This window comes from Gracilinanus agilis, chromosome 5 (genome assembly GCF_016433145.1).
Source record: "Gracilinanus agilis isolate LMUSP501 chromosome 5, AgileGrace, whole genome shotgun sequence".
In the NCBI taxonomy this organism is placed as follows: domain Eukaryota; kingdom Metazoa; phylum Chordata; class Mammalia; order Didelphimorphia; family Didelphidae; genus Gracilinanus; species Gracilinanus agilis.
This window is the reverse complement of record NC_058134.1, coordinates 181,690,534-181,716,923: the sequence shown is the minus strand read 5'-3', so window position 1 is coordinate 181,716,923 and position 26,390 is coordinate 181,690,534. Positions and strand designations below refer to the sequence as shown.

Genomic DNA, 26,390 nt, shown 5'->3' with positions numbered 1-26,390 from the left:
AGAATACAGGAAATATATTATTGTTTGGTGTTTAATGTACACATCTAAGTCATTTGTGTTTATTATTTATTTTGTGGTGGTAGAAATTAATAGTCGTCCTATGCCTAATGACAACTTTGTACACTGAATACTTTTCTAAAAGGTACTCTCTCAGTCGCTTTGGGAAGACCCAATACATGAGCAGAACTGAGCTTTATTTTAGAGATATTCCTCAGAATTTTGCTTTGGGATAGGGGTACAATTAACCAGAAATCACAAGAAAGCACAACACTCCTCTTTTAACAGTCAGGATTAAACCTGGTCTGAGTCTGGAGCTTAGCAGATTATCAAATAAAATATTGATTAAAACATAAAATAAAATGTCCTTGAGTCCTTATTACACTTATGAGAATCTCAGTTTTGTATTATAGCCAAAATAGAATTATTCACAGTCTAAGTCACCTTGAGAAACAAAGTATTGTTAAAAAAAAAAAAAACAACACTCAGAGAGCTATCAAGTATTTGTAATTACATGAGTAAATTTATCAAAAGATTATTTGCTTCAAGGCATTTTTTCCATGAAAAAGTAAATATAATTAGAAAACAATCCCTGCCACTAAAACCATTTTGATTGAGTCTCTTTAGTAAGGTAATAGTAGTAAGTCAAAAATCACTAATATCTTTAATTTCACCCTCCCTTACCATTCTTACTACTACCAAGCTAGTTCAGGCTTTATTTATCTGTCACCTTGACAGGCAATAGTCTCCTAACTTATTTCTTTGCCTGCAGTGTAATTCAATTTTTACATTCAGTAAGTGCCTGCTGTGTGCAAGAAGATATTATCCAAAGCACTGAAAATATGAAGATGAAAAATGATGCATGCAATTCCAACTATTCATCCCACATAATATAGCCAATTTAATATTCTTCAAGCACAGATCTAATGATATTTTTTGCCCAAAAAGAAAGCTGCAGTAGCTCCCATCCTGCTTGGGAAGCAAAATCCAAACTTCCCTATCTGCCTTTCTGACCTTATCTGCCATTCTTTTTCTAACAGACAAGACAACCCTAGTACTGAACTCATATCCATGGCATGTTACAAGACCAAGAGGGAGGTCTCCAGTATGTCAGCTAGATCCTCAGTGGACGACTTAGAGAAGGCTATTGAAAAGAATCACAAAAGGTGAAAAAACATAAATTGCTTTGCAATTTACACCAAAAGAAAAATTAACCCTACTTCAAAGAGAAGTAATGACAGAATAGCAGAGTTAGAAAACAATGCTCTAGTTCCTACTTTGCCATAAACTAGCTATGTAATCTGGGTCACACCAGCTTCTGTCTCAGCTTCCTCAGCTATAAAATCAGTTATTTGACCAAATGATCTCCAATATCCCCTCTAGCTTTCTAGTACTAAGATTTGATGAAAATGTAAAAGATTATAGACAGAATTCAAACAAATTGAAGTGTGTAAAATAATTTATAATCTTATAATTATAAACTATCCTTACTATTTCAAGGTAGGAAACAAAAATGAAGAGGAAGCAAGAATAAAGGCAACAAAGATATGTAGGGTCAAAAAAATCTTATTTAATATTGAACCTACTACAAGAGAGATTGAAAATTCTTGTTTAAACTGTTAAAGATACTTTCCTCGCTGTCAAAGTTTTTTTCATCTAGAATTAAATACTCCTCCCCGACCCAGTATCTTCTACATCAGTGGTGTCAGACTCAAATAGAAACGAAGTTATTAATCCTGTACATACTGACTTATTTTAAAATGTAATGTAATTTACATTTTATTACATTTTTATTTATATTGTTAAATATTTCACAATCACATTTTAATCTGATTCTAGATGGTGACTCCTCTGCTCTATATCACCAATTTCTCTAAGCCTTTCTGTGACTGAGACAATAAAATTGTGAGATTAGGATTATAATCATAAGATTACAAAATCTTATCTTTATACTTTCATTATGGCTGTGTACTGCCTACAAGAGATCAATGGAAATAGTTCCTCTTGGAAATCAAAGGATCATTGCTGTATGTAAGGGATCTCAAAGACCATCAGATCCAATCTCTACATTTCACAGATGAGGCAGGGCAAGGGAATGACAAAAATCACACTGACAGTAAGTGGGAAAAGAAAAATTTTAAATCAGGTAGTCTGGGCTCTGAAGTCAATACTCTTTCTATCACACTAAATGTACTAATCTATACATTTCCCTGAAATATTTCTCTGAGGCAGTAGGGTTATTTCCCTTCTTCCATCTATCTAATCTAGTAATACCTTATACTCTCTCTGGGCTACCCCCACTACTCTGCAATCCATTGACATTGGCCTCACTTCCTATTCCTCAAAGGGAAACACTCCATGTCCCAACTCCTAGATTTTCATTGGTTGTTCCCTATGAAAAGTATGTTCTCCTTCCTCATCTCCACCTTATGGCTTCCCTGCCTTCCTTCAAGGGCCATTTAAAATTCTACATTCTACTAAAAGCCTTTCTTGAATTTCCTTACCATAAGCTAGTGCCTTACATCTGTTGATTATCTCTAGTTTATCCTGTTTATAACTTATGTGCACATAATTGTTTGTATCTTGTCTCCCATACTAGATTGTGAGCTCCATGAGAGCAGGGTAAATAGTAGGCACTTAATAAATAAATATTAATTAAATATTGATTGATTATATGAGAACCTTAAACTCAAATATTTCTAGGAGTATTAGTATACATATTTGGAAATCCTGGAGAGAACTGAAGGATGAAGAAAATACAGTTTTTATGCTATGTGAACTCAATGAAGTTTTTCTTCAATGTTTTACCAAAATAGCATTACTAATAGGGCCACTAGTTTACGAGTCAGGAAAAATAAAAGGTGGATCCTGAAAAATACTAAGCATTATATTCAATCATAAGAAGTTACAAAACAAAATTAAGAGTTTAAAAATGCATTCATAAACAAAATCAATATGGGGAATACATAGATGACAACAGCCCAATTCGCTAGGATGAATAGAACTATTTACAAACAAAAAGAATATGAGATCAATGAGTGAAACAACTGGAGTATGTGTGTATGTGTGATGACAGGATGAATTTATGAAAGTCAAAATTGAAAAAATTAATTGAATTTCCCCTTTCAGCTTATACAGATGAATGGCAAATATCAAAAGCATACTTTTTTCTAGAAAACAAGAAATTGATTTAAAAAAAAAAACAGATTGTTGGAGAAATTGGAGGTGATAAATTAACATATCTACACAGGCTGTTAAATCCTGGTCTAGAGAGGAGATATATCTGGCATCTATCAACTTTCAGGAAAAAAAGATTTTTAAAAGATTAACAAAGGTTTAGCAAATATATTTAAGTTCATTTATCTGATAAAGAAATGAAGAAAAGCTATCTTTGTTTTAATAGAAGTGGTCTCTGATAAGATTTAGGAAAATAAAAAACTTTGCAATATATTCCAGAAATGAAAAAGTGTAGAAAATGCTAATCTTCATGAGAAAAGAAAGAAAAAAAATGACTTCAAATAAAGAGGATAAAAATTAATAAGTATGCAAACAGCCATAAAGATAATAAAGTTGTCTTTGAGGAGACATAGGAACAATTCACCTTAATTCCTAGAAAATAATTCAAGATGCCTGAACTGAATTAAATATTACATCTTATTACTATCCTTTACACACTCTTCAGTGAAGTCAAACTGGCCTATCTCCTTTGATGGCAGGGACAGCTTCATTTTTGTCTTTGTAACCTTGACACCTGCCATGGTCCTTGGTACATTCAATAAACATTTGCTGAACCGAATTAAGTTAACGTAGATTGGACTGACATCCTGTCTCTGTGTTGACACCAGTGCCTGCATTATATGCCTTTATTCTGCAACTATGAGTCCCTAATTTCCTTCAGAGCATGATTCTAGGTAACATAGACATAAGATATCAGCTGCTATTATCTGGATGAGTTCATGATTCAAATATGAATCAAGCTGTGATTGAGATCAATTAAACTTGTATTTATTTCCTATTATGTTATATAAGAATCAGCTATTTAGGGAATTATATAAAAAGTTCATAAGCTAAAACATGTGTTACCAAGAGGCCAGCTTGATAAGTTTTGATATATATGAGCCCAATTAGGAGCTACATTCAGTTATTAATGGTAAGTTGGAATTGGTTGGAGGATAACCATATTATCCTACATATCATCTCTCAGTGCTAATGTAAAAGTCTAATTACTTATATGTATGGGCAGTTCTAGTCCAGAATAGCATCACTATTAGAGCCATTATCCTAAGAGTCTGAAGACAGAATCACAAGATGTCAGAGCTGGAAGCAACCTTGAAGATCATGTGGTCAAATTCCTCCCCACATTTTCCTTTTACAAACAAGGCTACTGAGATCCCAAAAAGTGACTTGATTAACAAGGAATTTAAGTACTGTTTAAACAAGTTAACTCCTTTTAAAAGGTTGAACTTTTCTTTATAAGTTTAGCCTGCACCATTTATTCAGAAACTACAAGTTACTTTGTGCTATTTTTAAATTAAATTTTATTCTTATTGTGAGTTTAATAATTAACAAACATAAACATTATAATATACAAAGATTTATAGAAGAAACCATGAACTTTTATCCAGTTGTGTATGTTTGCATATATAATTTAATTAAGTAGAGATAAAACTGCTCTATTTGTTTATATCTTCTGCACTTAAAAATTTTTTAATTCTGGGTATCTTTTAAAATGTTTTATTGATGCTTTGTGTGTGTTTGTGTGTGTATGTGTGTATACACAAATATACATGTAGATATGTGTGTATATACATATATATATGTCCAATAATCTACCACAACTTCCCTGGCATATGTGAGAACATATATCTTATTCTGCATGAATTTTTCAAACAAAATGATTAATTACTATGTATCAACTTTGTACGCCATTAGTTTAGACTACATAATACCATGATTGTAGTCTACATGGGTATGGATAAATTTGGACGGAGGTGTAATAATCAAAGACTAAATCAGAAAGTACACAATAGAATAAAAGAAAGCACTTCAGGAAACTATGGATAAGGCTCTTTTATGTGCCACTTGTATAATGTCCATCACTGGCCAGTTCAAACAAGTTCAACCTAGAAATGTATTTACTGGTGATGAGTTATATTTTTCTGGCATCCTAATAAGTCAAAAGTAAAATTAAGAGAGAGTTAAATAGGCAAGGTCAATGCGAACTCTATTTTTCACTGTGTAGAAAAGCTAGTGATATGAGGGGGAAAAAAAATGAAAAAAAAAAAAAAACAGATTTCAAGACTTTTCTGGAAAAATCTGCCTGCCTTTTAATTTTCTCTTTAGTCAGTCAGTTCAAAGATGGCAAATTAAAGAATAGGATAGGCAGATATCTGAAATACTTTTTTGTTTTAAATTCTCTTTTTCAGGAGAGAAATCATGCATTTTCTATATGCAGTATACCATTCATTTTTAACCAATAACATGGCACCTACTCAGAGAAGTTACTTTGTCTAATTTAGTACTTTCTTTATAAGCTAACCCTCAAATAAAATGAAATTATTTTTGTCCCCCCCCCCAAAAAAAGTATCTATTAAGCACTTAATATGTTCCAGACACTTTGATAAGCACCAGGGATACACAGAAAGGCCCAAATAGTGCGTAACGTCAGGAAGTCTCCATTATAATGAGGGTGGGGGGAACATGTCAGTAATTAGATATTTATGAAATTCATATAAAATAGATAGTAGACCAAAAGAAGGTACTGGCAGCTGGAAGAGAGCTGCAAAAGGAGGGCACTTTTGTCCTACTGATATAGTCTCGAGTGACTATCAGGTCATTAGGTCTGTCTCCTTCATCTTATAGGCAAGGACACTGAGGTTCACAGAAGGTAAATGATTTGCCCAAGGTCATATTATTAGAAAGTAACAGAAGTGAGAACTGAACCTGAACCCAAGTCCTGCCTCTAGAGATGAAGGGATCTTTCCACTGCTCTACTTCAGCAAAAATAAGAGCAGATGATTTCTCTTGCCAGCAGTGATTTGAATAAAATCAGTCTATTTTTTTCTTCATAAAACTGTGCTGAATGAATAGATTTGAACCATAATGACAAACCACTGAAACAAGATTTCTGGAGTTACTCTCCCCTTTTTCCATTAAGAAGTTGACAAGTATTCCAACTTGATAAATTAGTAATTGTCCTCTGTGGCTCTAGTACAATATCCATTTGTCACCCACTAGCTTTTGAGTTTCAAATCTTTTAATCTGAAAGAAGCACTAGTATAATCTCATGATGCCTTGAAAAATCAGTTTAATAAAGAGAAATACTATAAATATAGCAGGTAATATAGAAGCTGGGGTTGCTGCAGACCTGTTAACAGTCACTTCCTTTCTCCTTCCTTATAAAGGGCAGATCAAGTACAACATCATGATGATGTGACCCTGAATTTCAAACCAGAACCTCCAGGATTTAAAGAAATCAATCAATGGATATACTTTCACCCTTACCTTTTTTTCCCCTCTAAGCTGACCACTGAGAACAAATCAGTTTTTATATTATTGGAAATGTTTTCCTTAGGGATGAAATAAGGAATTACACTAATTCTTTCTGTAGCCCTTTGGTTTCTAGGCAAGCACAAAGCTTGACCATTATGTTTAAAAACAATGTCAATAGTGTTTGGGGGTATGGTGACTCTGCAATGGTTCCTAACAAAACAAAAGATTATTATTTGTGTAGCTCTGTTAGTATGCATAAAGCCTGCTCCTATTTGTTCCATAGATGTGAGATATTTTTTCTTGTTGGCAAATACCTACAGTTACCCTTTACTAGTGGATCATTGGTCAATGAAAATTATTTTGTCATTTATGAATTAAAAGTCATTTTTGGCTCATCTCTATATAATTCGGTTGCTATACACCATCTGTTACTAAATAATGTTTTCCTTTTCAATATTGCTTTGGTTTACTCCTTTCTCTTTATTCCAATTGCCAAGCCCTGGTGTAGGTCACTGGCATCTCTTACATGAATTCACAAAAGAGCAACCTAACTAGTCTCTCCACTCTATTATTAAATACCATTGCCTGATTAATTTAATTAATCTAATTAATACTAAAAAATCATTTCTATCATGTTACCTCTCTCACTCATTAATCTATTTTCTTTCTTACTGCCCACCATTCCAAGTATAGACTCTTCCCATCTTATTTTTTTTTAAGTTTCTTTGATAAACTTTGGAGATTTTTTCACCATTGTTATTTCTTCATATGGCTCTTCCCCCAAACCTCCAAAAATAAAAACACAATAAAAAGTCTTCCTTCGTATTAAAGAAAAATAGTCAAGCAAAACTGTCTATAGATACATTTGACAACCATAGCCCAACTCATAAAATTAAGAGGAAACAAGAGTATTTCATCATCTATCCTTTAGAACTATCATCTTGAAATCTGGAGCCCCCAAATTTGTAGGGTTGGGTGAGAATTCACCTCGAGGGAAGTTTCAGATTTAGCTATAGACTTTAAGGTACTTAATAGTCCCAGACCTAATCAAAAGTGAAGTACTCTTTTGTCTCAGTGGTTTCTCCCATTGTGTCAAAGCCCTCTCCCAGGAAGTCCAGCTTCCCTTTTGTATCCATTGTAAAGTATCAGCCTCTCCCTGATACTCCAACCTCTGGCTAAGGTTTCTTTTCCAAACCTGTTTGTATCCAGTCAGTATAGGCTGAACCTCTCATTTCCTTGTACCATAGTAATGTCAATCAATCCTACTTCCTTGTACCTTAGTTCCCCAAAAGGTATATAAGTTCCCCAAGTTCTATTGTTCTTCAGAGTATCTCTACCTTGGTGATCCTCCCAGGGATTAGTTCCCAGAGTCCCCAGGGTGTAGGTGTAGGCCCTCTGGAGTCTTTGGCTCTAGGCTCTGTGTAGTGGCCCATCATTGGATCTATCCCTCTCCTAAATAAAGACTTGGTTTTTCTAACTACTTTAGAAGTTCTGTGATTTTTCCAAGTTAATTGAACCAATAGTGATCAATGCACTTAATCTAAATTCAGCTGACTTTTAATGTTTTCATTTATACTCTTGTGTGAATCAAACTATTATTCTGGTTCTGCTTACTTCACTCTAAATTAGTTCATTCTGGTCTTCCTATGTGTTTTTCTAAATTGATCATATTAATTATTCAGTATAGTGTAGTAATATTATAATATATTTATATATCCATAGTTTCTTTAGCCATTTTCTGACTGGCAGACATTTTGTTTCCAGGTTTAAGCTACTACCAAAAAATGATGCTAGGAATATTACTGAACTCAATGGATCTTTCTATTTTTGATCTTGAAATAAATACCCAACAACAGAAGTAAGGGATTAAAAGGTAGAATAGTTTAGTATTTTTTCTAAATTAATTCCAAATACTTTTCTAGGTGTGTCAACTGGGTTTTTTGGAAGCCCCTAATTTCCCCCTGTCCCAAGAGAATTCAACCTGAGGGAAGTCCCAGATTCACTGTTTCAGACTGAACAATGGACTTTAAAAGTACTTGATGACCCCAGTTTAGAGCTAGTAGGCCAAAGCAAATGTTAAGTACCCTTTTAGTCTTAGAAGTTTTCCCCATTGTATCAGACCCCTTCCCAAGACCAACACCTGTGCAGGAACCATCCTTTTAGTATCCACTCCCAGGTACCATAGTCCCAGGCTATAGCCTCTTTCCCAAGCCTGCTTCCAACCCCTCAGTGTAGGTTTGATGTCCTGAGTTCTCCAGAGAGTATAATGGATCCTCGAGTTCTATTATTCTTTGGAAAATCTTCTAGTATGGTTGATCCTCCCAGAGATGCTGTCCCCAGAGCCCCAGGGTTTTGACTTGATTGGTTCTGTGTAGCATGGATTATTCTAGACCTATCTCTATCCTGATAAAAGACCTGGTTTTTATGACTACTTTGGTAGTTTTGTGTTTTCCCAAGTTGACAGGTGGTTGGATGAATTCTATGTTCCATTAAAAGTATATTAAGAAGCAGCTAGGTTGCTCGGTGTTTAGAGTGACACACCTGAAGTCAGGAGGACCTGGATTCAAATTTGATCATCTTGTAGATTAGTTCTATCTCATTCAATATGCTCTAAGGTCTTCAGAATAAGGAGCATGTCTTAATGTTCTTTTATCCACCATAAAACCTAGCATAATGCTGCCTATTTATATTACTATGAACCAGATGATAAGTTAAAGAGCAGTTTTAAACCTTGAAGTGCTATATATAAACATGAATCATCTCTCAAAACAAGTTTGTAATTCACTAATTTGACAAATATTAATTAAGCATCTATAACATGACAAAGTATATTAATCATCTATATCATGATAGGCTTTTGTGACACAAAGTAAAAAAAAACAGTCTCGGACTTCAAGAAGTTTAAATTCCTAGAGAAAGAAAAAAAAAAAAAACTCAGTTGGCTAGGGAGTTGCCTACCTTTCAAGTAGGTAGAGACCAAAGTGATTTAGGAAAATTTAATGAAGGGACTAAGGATAAGTCAAGAAAGGCTTCATAAAGGAAGTGATATTTTAACTGCCTTGCAGTATGATACAGCAAATCCATAGGGAAAAGGGATTGTACTTGCCATTTCAAAGATATGTTTAACCCTGTCCCTTTCTCAGATAAAGCAACTTCCTTCACGAGGGAGATCAGCACTTCTTCTACATTTTATACTCTTAAGGATTTGCCTGGAGCATTGAGAATTTACATGATTAACTCAGGGTCAGAACAGTCAGTGCATTAGAGGGAATACTTGAACCCTGGTCTTCCTGAGTCTAAATCTAGCTACGGACACTTACAAGCTATTTGATCCTGGGCAAGTCACTTAACCCTATTTGCCTTGATTTTCTTATCTGTTAAATAAGCTAGAGAAGCACATGGAAAACTCTAGCAGTATCTTTGTCAAGAAAATCCCAAAATGGGTCACAAGGAGTTGAACATAACTGAAAAACGACTGACTAGCAACTTCCTGACTTTCTAGTCACTATGACACGCTGCCTCTCATGGATAAACCATATGAAATATTCATTAATGTGAGAGGGACGATCAATAAAGAAGATGACCTGTATTATATTAAAAATTAATTTTATAAATGTTTATTAAACCCATAAAAATCCCAGGGAAGTGGTTTTACTTAAATAATCAAACTACTGAAGACTGGAGACACCTGGATACATATCATGCCTAGATATACCTTCATGATGTTATAGGGGAGTAGGGGTACAAATGGTGAACCCCTGGGTTAGGGAAGGAAACCTTTCTCAAGAATGAGAGGACTCCAAACTTAGCTTAAGAGTAAAAAGATTGATTTATTAGTAAGATAGGATTAATGGTCAGCAAGACAGCATGAGTGGGACACCCCAGTGGGGTGGAGGGTTGCCCACCAAGACATGGCATGGCAGCATGAGTGGAGCAATTATCGGGGGTTGCTCCCCGGATGCCCCAGTTCAGGGGTTTTTGTATCCTTTATAAGAGTGTACACTTGACTTCTAGCACTCAGGCATTCAGTGGGTGGAGGGTCTGTCTGAGCCCCTCAGGGCTTGGGCTATCAAGGTGTGGCCCAGAGGTGTATCTCTTTTGTCTATCTCAACTAAAAGGACCTCCAAGGATAATGGTCTTTGCCAGGGAAGTCACCAGGACAGGAAGGGAGAAGGGAATTTCCCTGTTCACAGCCTGCCTGAGTTAAGGGGTACAGGGTCCCTGCCATCTTTGCACAATGCCCATGTCAATGACAGATGGCATCTATCATGACTTTCTGCAGGGGCAATGAAATCATACTGAAGATGGAGAATTATGTTATTTACTGGACATCAGCTGTCTTGTTAGGTGGCAAAAACTTATACAAAAAGCAGACTACATTTTTCTTAAGATTCAGGAATGCTCTATGTAAGGACTGAAACTGAGACAGAAACAATATCAATTAATATCATCTTAATCTTACAAAATATGTCTAATAAAAAAGTTTCTGAAATAAAAATCCATTTCCATATTCTAATGCAAAATAAACAATAGTTCATGAAGCATCTCCAACATCAAATAAAGGCAAAACAATAATTAGACCTGTAATTTTATTGCTGATATTTTATTGTTATAACTTCAAGTGAGAAAATTCCTCCCACTCATGCAGGACAGCAGATCATAGTCCTAGAGGGTTATTTAAAGTACTAAGAGATCAAATGACTTAGCCAGGGTCACCCATCTAGTATTTGCTAGAAGAGGAAGTTGATTTTGTATTCTCTTGAAGGAATCCCTTCTTATATTCATTATATTCACAAAAATATAACTGCCTTTCCACTAGAATGGTGCATACAGACCTATTTACCTAATTTCACTAGACACAGCTTTATGGGAAAAGCTCTCTAAAGCCCAGAAATGGTCAATTCCACATTTCTCTTTGTATTGTAGTTATATGTGTATATATATTTCTACCACTCACTCCTGCTTGAAAGGCAGGTTGGTCTGTGTCTGTCCTCATTTCCCAGCACCTACCACAGTGTCTTGCATTTAATAAATGATCACTTATTTAAATTTGTATGAATTAATAAAGTTCTTTTATTAGACTGGTAGTTCATTGAGGACAAAGATTTGCAAAAATGTCTGTCTTTCCTAGTGCCTAACAGTATAGAACACATTTGTTCTTGAATGAACTAAGTGAATAGTATTTTCCCATAAATTTCCATTTTGAAACCAAAAGAATATTCATTTTAATGGAAAAAAATTTCATTGATTAAATTGAAAACTTGTTTGGTTTGGAGACTAAATGGTGATCAATCTCATGACAGGCTATAAATTTGTTTCTCTAGCTGCATGACATTTTTTAAGACTTTGAAATGCTTTCTTTAATTTATAAGAACACATGGTTTTTTAAGTAGCAATCCTCTGATTTTATGCTTACATGGCCTAGAATTTATTATTTTTAGATCTAAGTATCTAAAAAAGTTGATACAATTGGGCTACAAAACCTTACTTTGCCTATTGACATTGATAGATATAATGTATGTATACTCTTTTATCAAAAATAAGTTCAAAGATCAAAGTTATATAAATTCTTTTCCTAGATTATCAATAAGTATTATAATTTAGAGGACATCCAGCCCATACAGAAGAAGAAATAAGAGGGCCAAAGAGGATATGGTCACCAAGGTAGAGATTTTAGTAAGAGTCAGGATAGACACTTCTATCCCCCACTACAAAACTTTCCTTCTATTCTGGCTGACTCCTCATTTGCAAAATTGAGATAAATATCTTACTAGAGGTGATGTTGTGAGAATCAAATGAGTTACTATCTATAAAGGACTTGACTTAAAGCTTTTTATGTAGTGATATAAAAATCTGTAATAATATTCAAATTCTAAGTATAAAATATCAAACTAAACTATAACTGTAATAAATTTCCTACTTATCCTGTGTATATGCTTTGTGAAAATTTGTTTGCAAACTGTCTTCTCCATTAGATTGTAAGCTCCTTGAACACATTACCTCTTTTTGTATCTCTAGCACTTAACACAGTGCCTGGTATGCACTAGGCACTTAATGTATATTGACTGACTGATGTCCAGTGATCTTGCTCCTGCTTGTGTAGAGAGTAGAGACAGGTAAATGAACAAAAACAAAATAAAGAAAGCAAAATAAAAGATTTAATAGCATTTGTGAGTCTCAAGTTTTCCCCTCCAGATCTTTAGAAGGCGTCAACTCTTCTTCATGTTATATGCCACTGAGCTTTCTTAATAAAAGAGTTTATTTAAAATGGCAAGGAAATAAAGTATACACACAAATAACATAGAAAATGAATTATTTTAAATTCATTTCAATAGAATGAGAACACTATAAAGAAAATTCTTTTTTTCACAGATAGGTTTTAAATCAGAGAAATCCTGTCTCTGTAAGGCTTTGTTGCACCAAAATGTATTAAATGGGTTGCTATTAAAAATTGGTTAAGAAATACTCTTTAAAATACCTTCATATGCTACACGAGAGCTTAGACAATCTTTCTATTGTGAAGCTGTTCCTTGAAGGCATTTTTGTGTTTTCCTTATTAGTCATAAGAAATTTATACGAAAACAAGATCACATTAGCCCTTAGGTGAATATCTATTCCAAATGCACATCCATCATTTGAAATTGCAATCTTCTTTAGATTCTCATAACAACAATTTTTGGTGAAGAAACAACAGCTGTGACAGTCAAACTCTGATACAACAAATTCTTTACTTTCTTTCAGAAAAATTGATGGAGACAATATAATGACAATGATGATAGCAAGCATTTATATACTGCTTTAAGCTTTGCAAATTACTTTACAAATAATATCTCATACTCTCCTCATAACAACCCTTGGAGATAGGGGGTTAACTATCCTCATAACAACCCTTGGAGATAAGGGGTTATTATTAATCCTATTTTATAGATGAGGAAACTGAGACAGACCTGCTAAGAGGCTTGTCTAATATAGCTAATAAATTATTTGAGGGAAGAAAAAAGTACTTAAAGAACAAAGCAGAACATCATATAAAAAATCATAAATTATACATGAAATAATTATCCCTAAAAAAGAATTTCAAACAATTCTTTTTTAAAGTTTTTTTATTTGTATTATTTCTTTACCTTTTTTTCCTGCTTCCCTTTCTTTAAAAAAAAATTAATTTGTTTGTGACATTAAAATACTGATTTAACTCCCTCCTTTACCCTCATAAAGAAGGCATCATTTGGTAAAAAGATATGTATATATAAAACTATATCTTGCTTATTTCTATTTATCAATTTTTTTCTCTGGAGGTAAACATAAGCAAATCATTTTTCAAATAATATTTCTGTTGCTATATGTTTTCCTGGTTTTTCTCATTTCACTCTTCATAATTTCATGCAGATATTTCCATGTTTTTTGCAAAATTAATCTGCACGTCATTTCTTAAAGCACAGTAATATTCCATCACAATCATATACAAGAGCGTATTTAGCCATCCTGCAATTGATGGGCATCCCTTTAATTTCTAATTCTTTACCACCACAAAAAAAGCTGTTGTAAATATTTTAGGATATACAGGTTCTTCTCCTTTTTCCATGATCACTTTAGGAAATAAATTTAATACTGGGTCAAAAAGTATACAGTTTTATAATTCTTTGATTTCATAATGGAGCATAATTCAAGATTGCTCTCTGATGTGGTTGGATGCATTCACAGTTTAACTAACAGTGTATTAGTGTTCCCATTTTTCCACATCCCTTCCAATATTTGTCTTTTTTGTCCTTTTACCATTTTAGCCAATCTGATAGGTGTGAGATAATGTGTCGGAGTCGCTTAAAAACTGTCTATTTATATCTTTTGATCATTTATCAATTGGGGAATGGCTCATAACCTTATATATTTGACAAAGACCTCTATGTATTTTAAATATGTGACTTTTATCCAAGAAACTATCTATAAATTTTTTTTCTCTAACTTACTGCTTTCCATCTAATCTTGGCTACATTCATTTTATTTGTACTAAGCTTTTTTAATTTAATGTATTCAGAATTATCTATTTTACATTTCTTAGTGCTTTCTATTTCTTGTTTATTCATAAATTCTTCTCCTAGCCATAAATCTGATAAGTAATATGTTCCCTGTTCTAACTTACTTATATCTCCCTTTATCCATTTAGATCTTATCTTACCAAAATTCTTCTTTTTGATTTGTCAGCTAGAAATCTCCATTTCAGATATTGATCTATTTATGAATTCTGAAATACTTTTTAAGAAGTAATAAAATTCTAAAGTGTTTCCAGTGAAGATTTAAAGTAATAACCAATTTAATCTAGTAACTAATGGCAAGAAACATAGCTGTATACAAGATCTTCAATCATTAGGATGAATGAATTTTAGTTCTATTAATTATTCACCATATTGTCTTTATGGTTACACACTGTTTAATTCATATACATTAAACAGTAGAGATGGCTGGCAGGTAGGCATGGAACAACTGTTAAAAAGGCCTACTCAGCTGGATCCTAGGAACTCCTGAGTTCTTAGCTTTCCATCTACCACTGTCTCATTCCTTCCTATTCATCAATAACAACTTAGGTGATGAGAAAATAGAGAAAAGAGACATTAAGACAAAAAAGTGAAATTCAAAATCTGTCTATTATTCTATGTTAAAAGGTTCGAGCTTGATTACTGCTCAACTCTATCTCCTTTACTATCCAAGACCACTATCTAAGGGCTATATACAGCTGCAAGGGGACAGAAAGAGGAAATAGATTAGGTAATCAGAATCTCATGGAAGAAATCTAAAATGGCTTCTAAAGAGTCTAAGGTACTGAGTATCATGTATCTCATTTAAAACATTCTCAAAAAGTAGTCACCCAGATGACTTGTGAAGATCTTCAGTGAAAAGAAACTCACATCTTGTTCAACTTTTGTACACCTCTAATTATTAAGAAATATTATTATACTGAACCCTGCCCTTCTGTCATCTACTATCTACTCATCACACGATATTGATTCAGGAAATTTGTGGATTTGGTTTATGCAAGTTTTTCATATTCTATTGCAATATTTCACAAACTAATTTTTTCACAGAATACTTCTGAACTTAAGATATATTTACTGAATCCATAAATGCTGGTACAAGAGTGCGGAAATATAACAAGTCACAATAAGACTTAGCAAAAGATACGCGAGGTCGGAAAGAGTGAGGAGTCAAGAATGAATTCTAGATTTCAAAGCTGAGTAATCAAGAGGATGGTGGTTCACTCAACAATAATACAGAGGCTAAGAATGCTGTTTGTAGGCAACAAGAAGCAGTCAGAGAACAGGGAGAAATGGAAGACAAGTGAGAGATCTCGAAAGATTAAATAATTGTTGGGGAAAATAGGATAGAATGGGATCATTTGTGCATGTAAAGGGGTTTTTTGTCTTAGCAAGGAGATACTAGGAGGAGACATCTGAGTGATTTCAGATGAGGAGGAAGAGATAAATAGCTTTCAGAAAACAACTCCGATTTTTTCAGTAAAATATGAAACAAGGTTCTCAGCTGAGGTGATTAAAGAATGGGATGCCTTAGAAGGTTTGAGGAGGGATGTCTGGGTTAAGTGAATATTTTGTCATGAGAATGAAATGAAAATTCTGAAAATGGAAAAATAAAAAAGGAGAACCTAAGAAGTCATGTGTATGAACTTCAAAATAGCACCCTACAGGAGCCTAGTCATCTTGGTGTGTTTCTGAGAACTATGAAACAAGGAGAGAATTTCATGAGCTATTAAGAGTACAGAACTGGTTTAAAACTGCTTACTGTTGTGGAATGGACTCTTTTGAGTAGGGATTCATGATTTCCCAGACAGGACTCAGCTTTTGGGCTGACTATAAAAACCAGATAGAAGAGAGCAATGAAAAAGACTTTCTGTTATGACTGAAAAAGTCAAATGACAAACACTGAAAGAATGAATTCTCCCAATCTTTACCCTGGGTATGTGTCAAGGTCTGTGCAATGCCCTCTTCATCTTGGATTGTAGGTTTTATGGGAATTTGTTTCTCCACCACTACTACTCAGGGAGTGAAAACCAGATCCCCATAGAAATGTCTGAGATTGTTTCACTATTTTTTTTGCCAAATGAATTAATCCCAATTAAAAACTTTTTGGGGGGATTGTATTCCTTGTACTGAAGTGCCAAAAAGGAGCTATGACTGAGCTCAGATGATCTTAGAAGTTCTTCTCACTGCATCAAGGATAAAAGCTGAAGTCAATCAAAGCATATATTTTATCCAAATTATCTCTGCATTAGAATTTGTGGGAATTATAGAATAAGTGAAAAATAGGGCATATTTTAATCAGTTAATATTAATACTTTCCAGATTATCATAGTTATCTCACAAAAATTATAACTTACTCTAAAATAAACACTATCAATGAACTAAAATTTTAAAACAAACCTCATTTGGCTCTTCTCCCCCTTTTACTTGACTTTCACTCATTTCTCCATTTTCATAGCTGCTACTCTTCTCAACCCACAGCTCAGATTTTTCCACAGTCAGTCGTAGTTGATCTAGGTCAGCTTTGATTTGTTTGTAGTTGTCTACATCTTGATTAGATACTAATAACTGTACCTAAAAATAAAAAAATTTAATTTATTAATTTCACTATGCATTTTTCCCCAATAAGTTTCCTGAGACCAAGGGCTGTCTTTCTTTTTCCATGTGTAGTCCCAGATCTTAGCAAAGTACTTGGCACATGGCAAGTGTTTAATAAATGCTTTCTACTTTCCCATTTATTAACTGTTTGGAAATATCTGGAAACCTAAGTAGGCTTCCACAACTCTTTACTCTTTCTTTATAATATCCCTTGTACATTTGCCAGCAACACCAAGCAAATTTATAGACAAAAATACTGGTTACTAAAACATATCTCTAACTTATCTGACCAATACACTCCTTAAAAAATATCTTTAGGTGGTGTTTCAAAGTATATATTTGAATAGAATATTCTTCTCTACTCAAATATGAGTATTCTTTCATAGCTCCTTTTTTTCTGGACTGAAACCTCTGATTTTATTGGCATAGGGAATTTCTTATGAGGAAGTTCCCCAAACAAAGCAGATCAGAACCTGCTCCTAAACTTATTTCCTTATCCAGTTTCCTGGAGTATCGAAGGTCAAATGACTTGCATGTGTGTGTGTTTGTGTGTGTGTGTGTGTGTGTGTGTGTGTGTGTGTGTGTGTGTGTGTGTNTGTGTGTGTATGTGTGTGTGTGTGTGTGTGTGTGTGTGTGTGTGTGTGTGTGTGTGTATGAAGTGAGACTTGACAACTTCTTGACAACAAGCCTGGATCTGTATCCACTATGCAACACTGTCTTATTAGGAGAAAATGCTCTTGCAAAGTCCTGGAACTATATTAAATACAGCTAACCTGTATTTAAGATATCAATTAAAGTTAATTTTCAAGACAACTTTATTGTGATATACTACATTTTGAAGTGAAGCAAAACTCTCTCTGTCCTTAAAGGGCAGAATGAGACTCTAGGAAGGGCATGCAAACAGCATGATATAATGTTTAGAGTGGTGGGCCTGAAGTCAGGAAAAACTAGGCTCAAATTCTGCCTTGGGCATTTAGTTCTATGACTTTGGGAAAAGTCACATATCCCTTCTGTGTCTGTTTATTCATTCATAAAAATGAAGAAGTTGAGTTCAAAAGCCCTTATGACCCCTTCTACCTCTAAATGTATGTTGTAGTATGAGCAAATACATGAGGATTCTCCTAATGGATTTGCTAGTGTTTTATACAACTTACCTGTTTAAAAGCCTGTAAAACTTCTGCTCTTTGACTGAAGTGCTTAAATAACAACTGCAGGGCTCCTGATAGTAAAGGAGGATAATCGTGCATGATTAGATGAATAAGAACTCGTAAAAATGTCCTTCCTCCTTCATCATCAAGTTGTACTGGATTTTTTTCTTTTCTATAAAATTAAGCATAATTTTTAGGATCCTCATATTTGCATTTCTGAGGAGCTTAAACGTCTTCAAATATGTTACCTCATTTAACACCATTATTTCTTAGCTTAGAAGGTGAACAGGCATTTATTATCCCACAGTTCACAGATGAGAAAACTAAGATGAAAAGAGGAACATTTTTTCTTGGTATAAGTTAACACTGATGTCAGGAAATTAATCAATCATCAGATACTGACTGAGCATCCACTATGTGTAAGATATTGGGCTAGGAACTAATATTCTAATATTAAGATGATGCCAACTTCCAATAACAGAAAAATTCTTTAACGTGAAAAGACCAATGCAGTTCCAAACTATATTATAAAAAACAAAATAAGATCAAATGTGTATTATAAATCAAATTCCTTTCACTGGAAATGCAGGCTTCAGATAATCTTTTCTCTCTAATAACTATATATTTTCTACAGAAAATTTAGCATAGTGAAACTGAAAAGATCTCATTTCAAAATTTATGGGAATATATGTGTAAGAAATACATTAATCCCATACTCAAACATACTAATTTTTTAACTACATTAGAATTTTAGTTCTAAAAAAAAAACTTAAAATAGCAGAATTAATTGACGGCACTATACTTCTGGAATTACACCTATGTAATCCAAATGGCAGAAAAGAGATAAATAAATATATAAATATGTAGATATCACATATCAAAATAGAAATAATGGTACAAGAAACCAGTTTCTAACTTCAAATTTCAAAGATATAGTAAAATAACATTTTCTCAATAGGGCAAATTTTGCAACAAGGGAACTTAATAGTGGTTTCTTATAGTGTAGCTGTTTGAGAAAATGTAGGTAAAGCATTTAGGGGGAATATGTTTATCTAATTCTTTCTTCATCTGCCAGAAAAAAAAAAACACCTCAACTTTTTCTCTCTATATGAAAGTTGTAGCTTCTTTTCGAAAAGAAATTGCATTGTGTGAATATAACAGATAGTCTAGAAAGAAGGAAGGAAGGAAGAAAGTACCTGAAAATAACATACTAGTGTTAAGTATCACTATCAATCTAAATAAAAAGAACTATTATTAAATTGTAAAAAAGCAAGTGATAACTTTACCTCCCAGCAAACATGGTCTCTGCCTGGGCTGCAATTTCATCTATATCAGGAACAATAGCTAAAAAGATAAAGGGTAGAAAATTTATTCTAATCAAGAGTCATAACCTGTTTTTAATATTATTAAGCTGCCTACTAATATTTCCTATTTATAAAATTTTCCTGTGCCAATAACATTATTAAATTGTATATAAAGAAGAGACACAACATAATTAAATATTTAAGATTCGTAGATGACAAAATTTTAAACTGAATTATAATTTTTATGAATTTTATTTAAAATATCTATCTGAAAATATTATTATATGCCAGTTGCTAGTGGTGCAAATGTGCAAAAAGATAGAATTCTTATTCTTTAGAAAGAGAAAGCATAATATTATTATATGTTCTATCCACAAACAGGATCTCTTACTAAAATTTATCCATTGCTTTTAAAAATATAAACCAATTACCATAAGCATCTCTCCTACCCCACATTGGTAAATATATATACTTATGATAAGGTGATTATATTCTAAATATACACATTTTCCTTAATTTCAGGCTATGAATTTCTAAAAAAAGAGAAAAAGGATAATGGAAGTAACAAAACAAACAATTTGCTCCATATAAATTAAATCTATTTTGATAAAAGAAATCAATAGACAAATCAACTTCCCTAGAGGTAAGGAAGCAAAAAAAGAATATAGGTGTTGCAAAACCTTTCTACAGAAGTTCAATCTGGTATCCAACAATAGTTATACTAGTGTTATTGCAACTGTCAGTCAATTGCTAATGTTGCCATGTTATTCTTGAAATATTATTTCTTTACAGTTCAATGCTTTGAGAAAATATAAAAGCAAATTCTTTAGAAAATGTGCCCTGCCAAAGAAATAACTCTTAGCTTAGAAAAGCTTAGGTAGAGACTCTAATGGCATTTGCTTTAATATTTATTCCAGCAAGTAGTTTTGCTCTCACTTTTCTATACTGGCTGTCTACACTTCCTTCTCCTCTTCTTCCTTGAATTCTTGACTTTACTTTGGAAGAGGCAGACCAAGGTTCAAGATGTGACTATGGTTAAAAGATGGATATAGGATTCATATAAATGCTACAAACCTCAGTTCTTGCATTGAGCCTGTATTAACTGATCAATTCTTCAATTAAATTGTTACCAGTTGACTATAGATGCCATATATTCCACAAGTTAAAAAGCAGAATTCTGAGATTTCTTTTTATTTATGTAGTTTTCTGTATTTGTAAGATAGTTTATAATTACTAGTATGCGCATCTTTTTTGTTCTGTCTCACAGAAGATCCCCAGGAGATAGACTAATATTTCAACTCTTACCTTTTCAAAGTGAAAACTGAGACTTAGAAATATTGAATACTTTGCCCTGGTTTTAATAGCAAATCACCTTAAAAAAAAACAAAAACCTCTTACCTTCAGTCTTAGAATCAATACTATGTATTGGTTCCAAGGCAGAAGAGTGAGAAGGGCTAGGCAGTGGAGGTTAAATGATTTGCCCAGAATCACACACTTCCTAGTGTCTGAAGCCAAATTTGATACCAAAACCTCCCAACTCTAGGCCTAGCACTCAATCCACTAAACCATCTAGCTGCTCCTGCAAATCATCTTTTTTAAAACCAAGATCCAATTTCACATACTCTTGGTGTTCTTTATCATTTTGAATGAGTCAGGGACTTTAAAATCTCTTCTTAAGAATTTAAGATTATGAATAATCTATATAAAAAACAATACCTGATGAAAGTGGTGTGTCAGGGGGAGTAGTAGTAGAGTTTTCAGGATTTTCATTATTGTCTCCAAATTCTTTCTTATAGATAGACAGCATATATGAGATCCTATAGTCTAGTCTAACGCTCAGAATAAACTATAAGAAATAGATTGAAAACAGCATAAATTTCTTTCATATTTCTCAGCACTTTATTTAATTACACATATGATTATTTAGTTCATTTCAAAAGACTAACAACATAAAGTATCAGGATGCTAAATGAACTAATTTGCAGACTTAACATGTTAACAATCCATTCTAGTAAATGCCTATTATTAGTATTAAGATTTGAGATACTTTTATTTCTACAAATTCCATAAATAACACCCTGATTAGTCAAAAAAATTAAATGCTTTTTTCTAGGAAATAAGAATAATTGTATTAAATTACTTTCCAAGTATCTTCTCAAAGCAAACCTGTTGGTGAAGCTCTTCAGATGAAGATTATGAGTTAATCTGTTTGAAGTATTAGTGATACATATGGTAACTGAATAACTGGTGGATTTCTTTTCTCCTTAAGAAAGGATGATGGGAATCAAATTCCTTTTTAATGCACGGAAAAGCCATGTCTTTCAGCTATAAAAGCTATGAAAAGATCTGCATGTCCTCCCAAGCTTTGATGCTAGGTATCTGGCATCTATAACTCAACCTGGGAGTCAAAGCCTAGGTTCACAGTCCAAATGGAGTATTTTGTTGTCAGGTACATGTCACATACCATTAAAAATGTCCAGGATCAGAACAAGATTGATGAATGCAACTAGGATTTTTTATTTATCTACTTTAGTGTTAGGCAAAAGATCAATTTTTTAACTCACCTGTTGACTATAAATATCAATCAACAAGTATTTATTAAGGATAACAGGATCTGTCAGAGCTGGAAAGAATCTTTAAGGACATTTTACAGATGAGGAAACTGAGGACCATGAAAAAAATTAAAAGATTTGTCCAAGATCACACAGGTGTGACCAAGGTAGGATTTGAACCCAGCTCTACTGGCTACAAGCTTTCTTTCCACTGTAGCATACTGTTTTTCTATACACTATGTGCTTATTTGTTAGATACTATAGAAGTATAAAAGTTTCCCTCACTATAATAAAACAACAGCTAAAATTTATAATAGCACTTTAAAGATTAACAAGGCACTTACATGTATTAACCCAATTTATTCTCACAACAATCCTGTGTGGTAGTTGCTATTATTGTTCCCATTTTATAGATGAGGAATGTGAAAAACTAAGCCCAAGAGAAGTTAAGTGACTTGCCCAGGGACACAGAGCTAGTGTCTCAGTAAGGAATGGAACCCCTCCTATCTCTAAGTGAAGCACTATGCCACCTAGCTGCCATTTTACAGAGAAGCTTTCAAATTAAAGATTCCTTATCTAACATATGATAAACAAGATAATAATTTAGTACTGAACTATAGAGGACAGATCTTGATATAAAGATAATAGTAGTTCAAACAAGGAAAAGATCTGTAGGGACTAAAATAGGCAAGCAAAGGTTCACAGAAAAGATGTCCTAGAGTATTATTAGAATTTGAATTGGCTGAAAGGCAGCTGAGAGACATTTCAATAAGAGGAAACAGCCCAGTCCAAAAGTATGAAGACAAAAAAAAAAAAAAAAAAAAAAAAAAAAAAAGAGTGGGTAGTCCCTGAGGAGATAATACCTGACCGGACCAAAGACATGTGATATGGAAATAATAGGAAATGATTATTACTGTTGTGGGCATATTCAACTGCCTCTCCCTTTTGGCCTGAAAAGGAGAGAAACATGTAGGCATGAAGTTTTTCCAGTAATGATTAAGAAGGGCTGTTCTCTCACCCCTTTCAATAAGATGATGACCAAGAGAAGGAAGAAAAAAATGGATAGGCAACATGAAAATAACCAATACCAAGATTAATGAATATTGCCAATGAATGAATAAAAGCATTTAATTAGTGCATACTATGTAGTCAAGCATTGTGCTAAATGCTGGGAATAAAAATATAAGGGTCTGGCTCCACCAGGTATGTACATTTTATTAATTGAAAGGAGAAATAAAATAAAGAACATGTGTGGAAAACACAGATTAAAAGCAAGCTGAAGAGAAAAACAATGCCTTGGGTACAAGGACTTAAGGAGAAATACATAAAGGTCCTGGAGTATATGCATTAAAGGAACAAGCATCTGAATGCAGGGGGGCTACAAGGCATTGTTACCCATCAGTTCCCATATAAATGATGCTTTCAAGGTTTTAAAGGATGTAGCTGCCTCTATTACTTTTTATTTGTTTGAGAAACTTCAGTTTCTTCATCTATAAAATGAGGGAGACTACGTGACCTCTAAGGTTCTGCCAGTTCTCTAGTGATTTCTATAAATTATAAATCGAAGAACTATTTGGGGACCATGGAAAAATTGTGTGTCATTTTTCTGTGCTCTACCTAATAGAACTTTTGATTTGGGGTTTCTCAGCCTGAGTTAGGGATAGAACACTACTTACTCACAAGGATTCCTCGATTCAAAGAATTAATAGATGCCAAGTAATGTACTAGATATTATTCTAGTCACAAATTCAAATACAAAGAATGAAGCAACTCCTACTCAGAAAGACCTTATGTCCTAAAGAGGGATAAAAAAGTTCATGTAAAACTACATACAGAGCCATGGGTCCTGCTGCCACCTTGGCGACAACTGTTATAATTCTTGAAAGTAACTTCTATAAAGATGCTTCTGTAGGTGCTGAAGCCACAGCCTCCTTGAAAGGCCACATCTACTAAAGACCCATTAAAGAAATTTATGGTACTGTCCAACAGTTTGATGTCAGAAACAAATATAATTTTTGTAAGCATTAATGATTATGAAAGAAGATGCACTATTATCTGCTTTGCTGTTGCCTTCTAAGGATCATGGAATGTTTCCATTTGATTTGCAATAGAAATCTCCTATATGTAATGTGACCCCATTAGAAGGTATGCTCCTTAAGGGCAGAAACTATCTCCCTTTCTTCTTGTATCCTCAGGGCTTTGTACATAGTAGCTCTTAATAAATACTAATTCATTCATCCTGTATTCATTTATAGAGTATAAATCTAAAATCAATAAATGCAAATCTAAACAAAGTAGTTAAATATAACAGTTTGAGAGGAAGGGTAAAAATATTTGGAGGGATCAGGAAAGGCTTCATACAAGAGTGTTTAAACAGTGTCTTAAAGGAAGAATAGGATTCTATGAAGCAGAAGTAATAAGAGAGTACATACCAGCCAGTATAAAGGCATGAAGACAGGAGATAGAGTTTCAGATGTAAGGAAAAAGAGAAGACCAGTTGGCTGTATTGAGGAATGCAGTAGGGGGAGTAATGTCCACTGAGGCTAGAAAGTGTTAGCTATCCCTCCCAGTTTTGCTTTATCTGCATCAAAAAATAAGATCAAATGTGATCAGATCTAAATTAGTATAGACATTGAATTCTTATGGACTTTTCTTGCTATCAAATATCTCCTGAATTTAAAAAAATTAAGTTGTGTATCACAACTTAAATAAAAAGTAACATATAATATTGAATAAATTCCATTATGAGACATATCATATTATAACAAATAAAATGATATAAAATATATTAACATTCTTTAAATGAGCTTACATGTAGCAGGTGGCAAGGTTAGGGCAAAGATGAAGGAGAAAGGTCAGAGTAATGAGATCAGCTCTCATAATCTCTACACATAACATTTTACAATTTATAATGGTTTTCTTCTCTATTTGATATGATCATTAGCCAAATCTAAGTCATTAGGTAGCTGTTATATTGTTTTCTTCAATTTATTTACCTGTAAAATTTCAATTATCTTTAGTTTCGTGTCCATAACAGTTACATCTTCATTATCGATAGTACTTGCTTGTTTGATTGCATGGGTATTGGGCTGTACGTCAGGCACAGACATGGGAAAGATAGATCCCCTACTGAGTACCATTTGGGTCATCATCTCTCCAACACCATGGATAGTTCGCATGACATTATTCCCTAGGAGAAGAAAAGCACTGTAAGCAAGCACAGAGTCCACAGAAAGTTGTAAAATCTATTAGGTAAATAAACATTTGAAAGGATTGCAAGGAAAATATGAAATGCCATTAAGTAAAACAATAACATATTTTATAAATGTGTGGATGTATATTATGTAGAGCAGCTAGAATAGCTGGGTCTAGAGTCAGAAAGTCTCATCTTTCTGACTACAAATCTAGCCTCAGATACTTTCTAACTGTGTGGCCTTAGGTAAGTCACTTAACCCTGGTTGCCTAAGTTTCCTCATCTGCAAAATGAGCTGTAGAAGAAATGGCAAATTGCTCCAGCATTATTGCCATGAAAACCCCAAAGAGTCACAGAGTCTGACATGACTGAAACAACTGAACAATAAAAATGTATACTATGTAAGTAAATGCATACACATATATGCTGGCAAAGATAGATATTCCAAAAACCCAAAAGTCCAGGTATTTTATTAGCAAATGTTATTTTTTTAAAAAGCATTTTCAAATAGAGCAATGAGGCTATCATAAGTAGTTCTGCCTAGATCAAAATGAGGTACTCATGAAATAGAACAAGCTTTACCCATAGTCTGGAATATTATGATTCTTGATCTTATCCTTAGGTAAAGGGCTCATTTGCTTTTTTTTTCTTTTGTAAAAGAAATAAAAATAAAAATTACATTAAGCATTGACTGTTTCAAAAACTGTTGGTTTTTAGAAAAATATACAATTTGTATTGAAAACTACTATGCAAAAGTCACACAAAAGCAATCCAGAGTAACTGCTGGAACAAATTAGTGACAAATATGATCATATTCAATGAAGCTCATTTCCCATCTACTTCTTTTCCTGTGTATAGCTCCACACTGGCATATTTGTTGGTAAAATGACAAAAATCTCACCACTGAATTGCCCATGTTTCATTCAATTCATACAATTCACCTGCACTTCACTAAGTCCACGAGATAAGCAAGTTGATTCAAATAATGATCTTTTCTTTGTAACAGTCTGAAGTTACATATATGCTCAAGGAGCTGGACTTTGGGCAAGGGCATAAAGGGTTCCTACTTTGGTGAATTA

At 33.5% G+C, this 26,390-nt stretch overlaps 1 protein-coding gene across 1 annotated transcript in view; it reads right to left on the bottom strand.

Annotated features, from left to right (window-relative positions):
* ITPR2 (inositol 1,4,5-trisphosphate receptor type 2) overlaps window positions 1-26,390 on the bottom strand; it is a 529,867-nt gene that overhangs the window by 267,790 nt on the left and 235,687 nt on the right. Inside the window, exons 21-25 of the mRNA XM_044679064.1 lie at window positions 25,115-25,308; window positions 21,283-21,412; window positions 19,549-19,606; window positions 18,269-18,434; window positions 16,917-17,090 (exon numbers count right to left, since the gene is read on the bottom strand). Coding sequence (XP_044534999.1) covers window positions 16,917-17,090; window positions 18,269-18,434; window positions 19,549-19,606; window positions 21,283-21,412; window positions 25,115-25,308 — 722 coding nt within the window. The remainder of the gene's footprint in view (window positions 1-16,916; window positions 17,091-18,268; window positions 18,435-19,548; window positions 19,607-21,282; window positions 21,413-25,114; window positions 25,309-26,390) is intronic.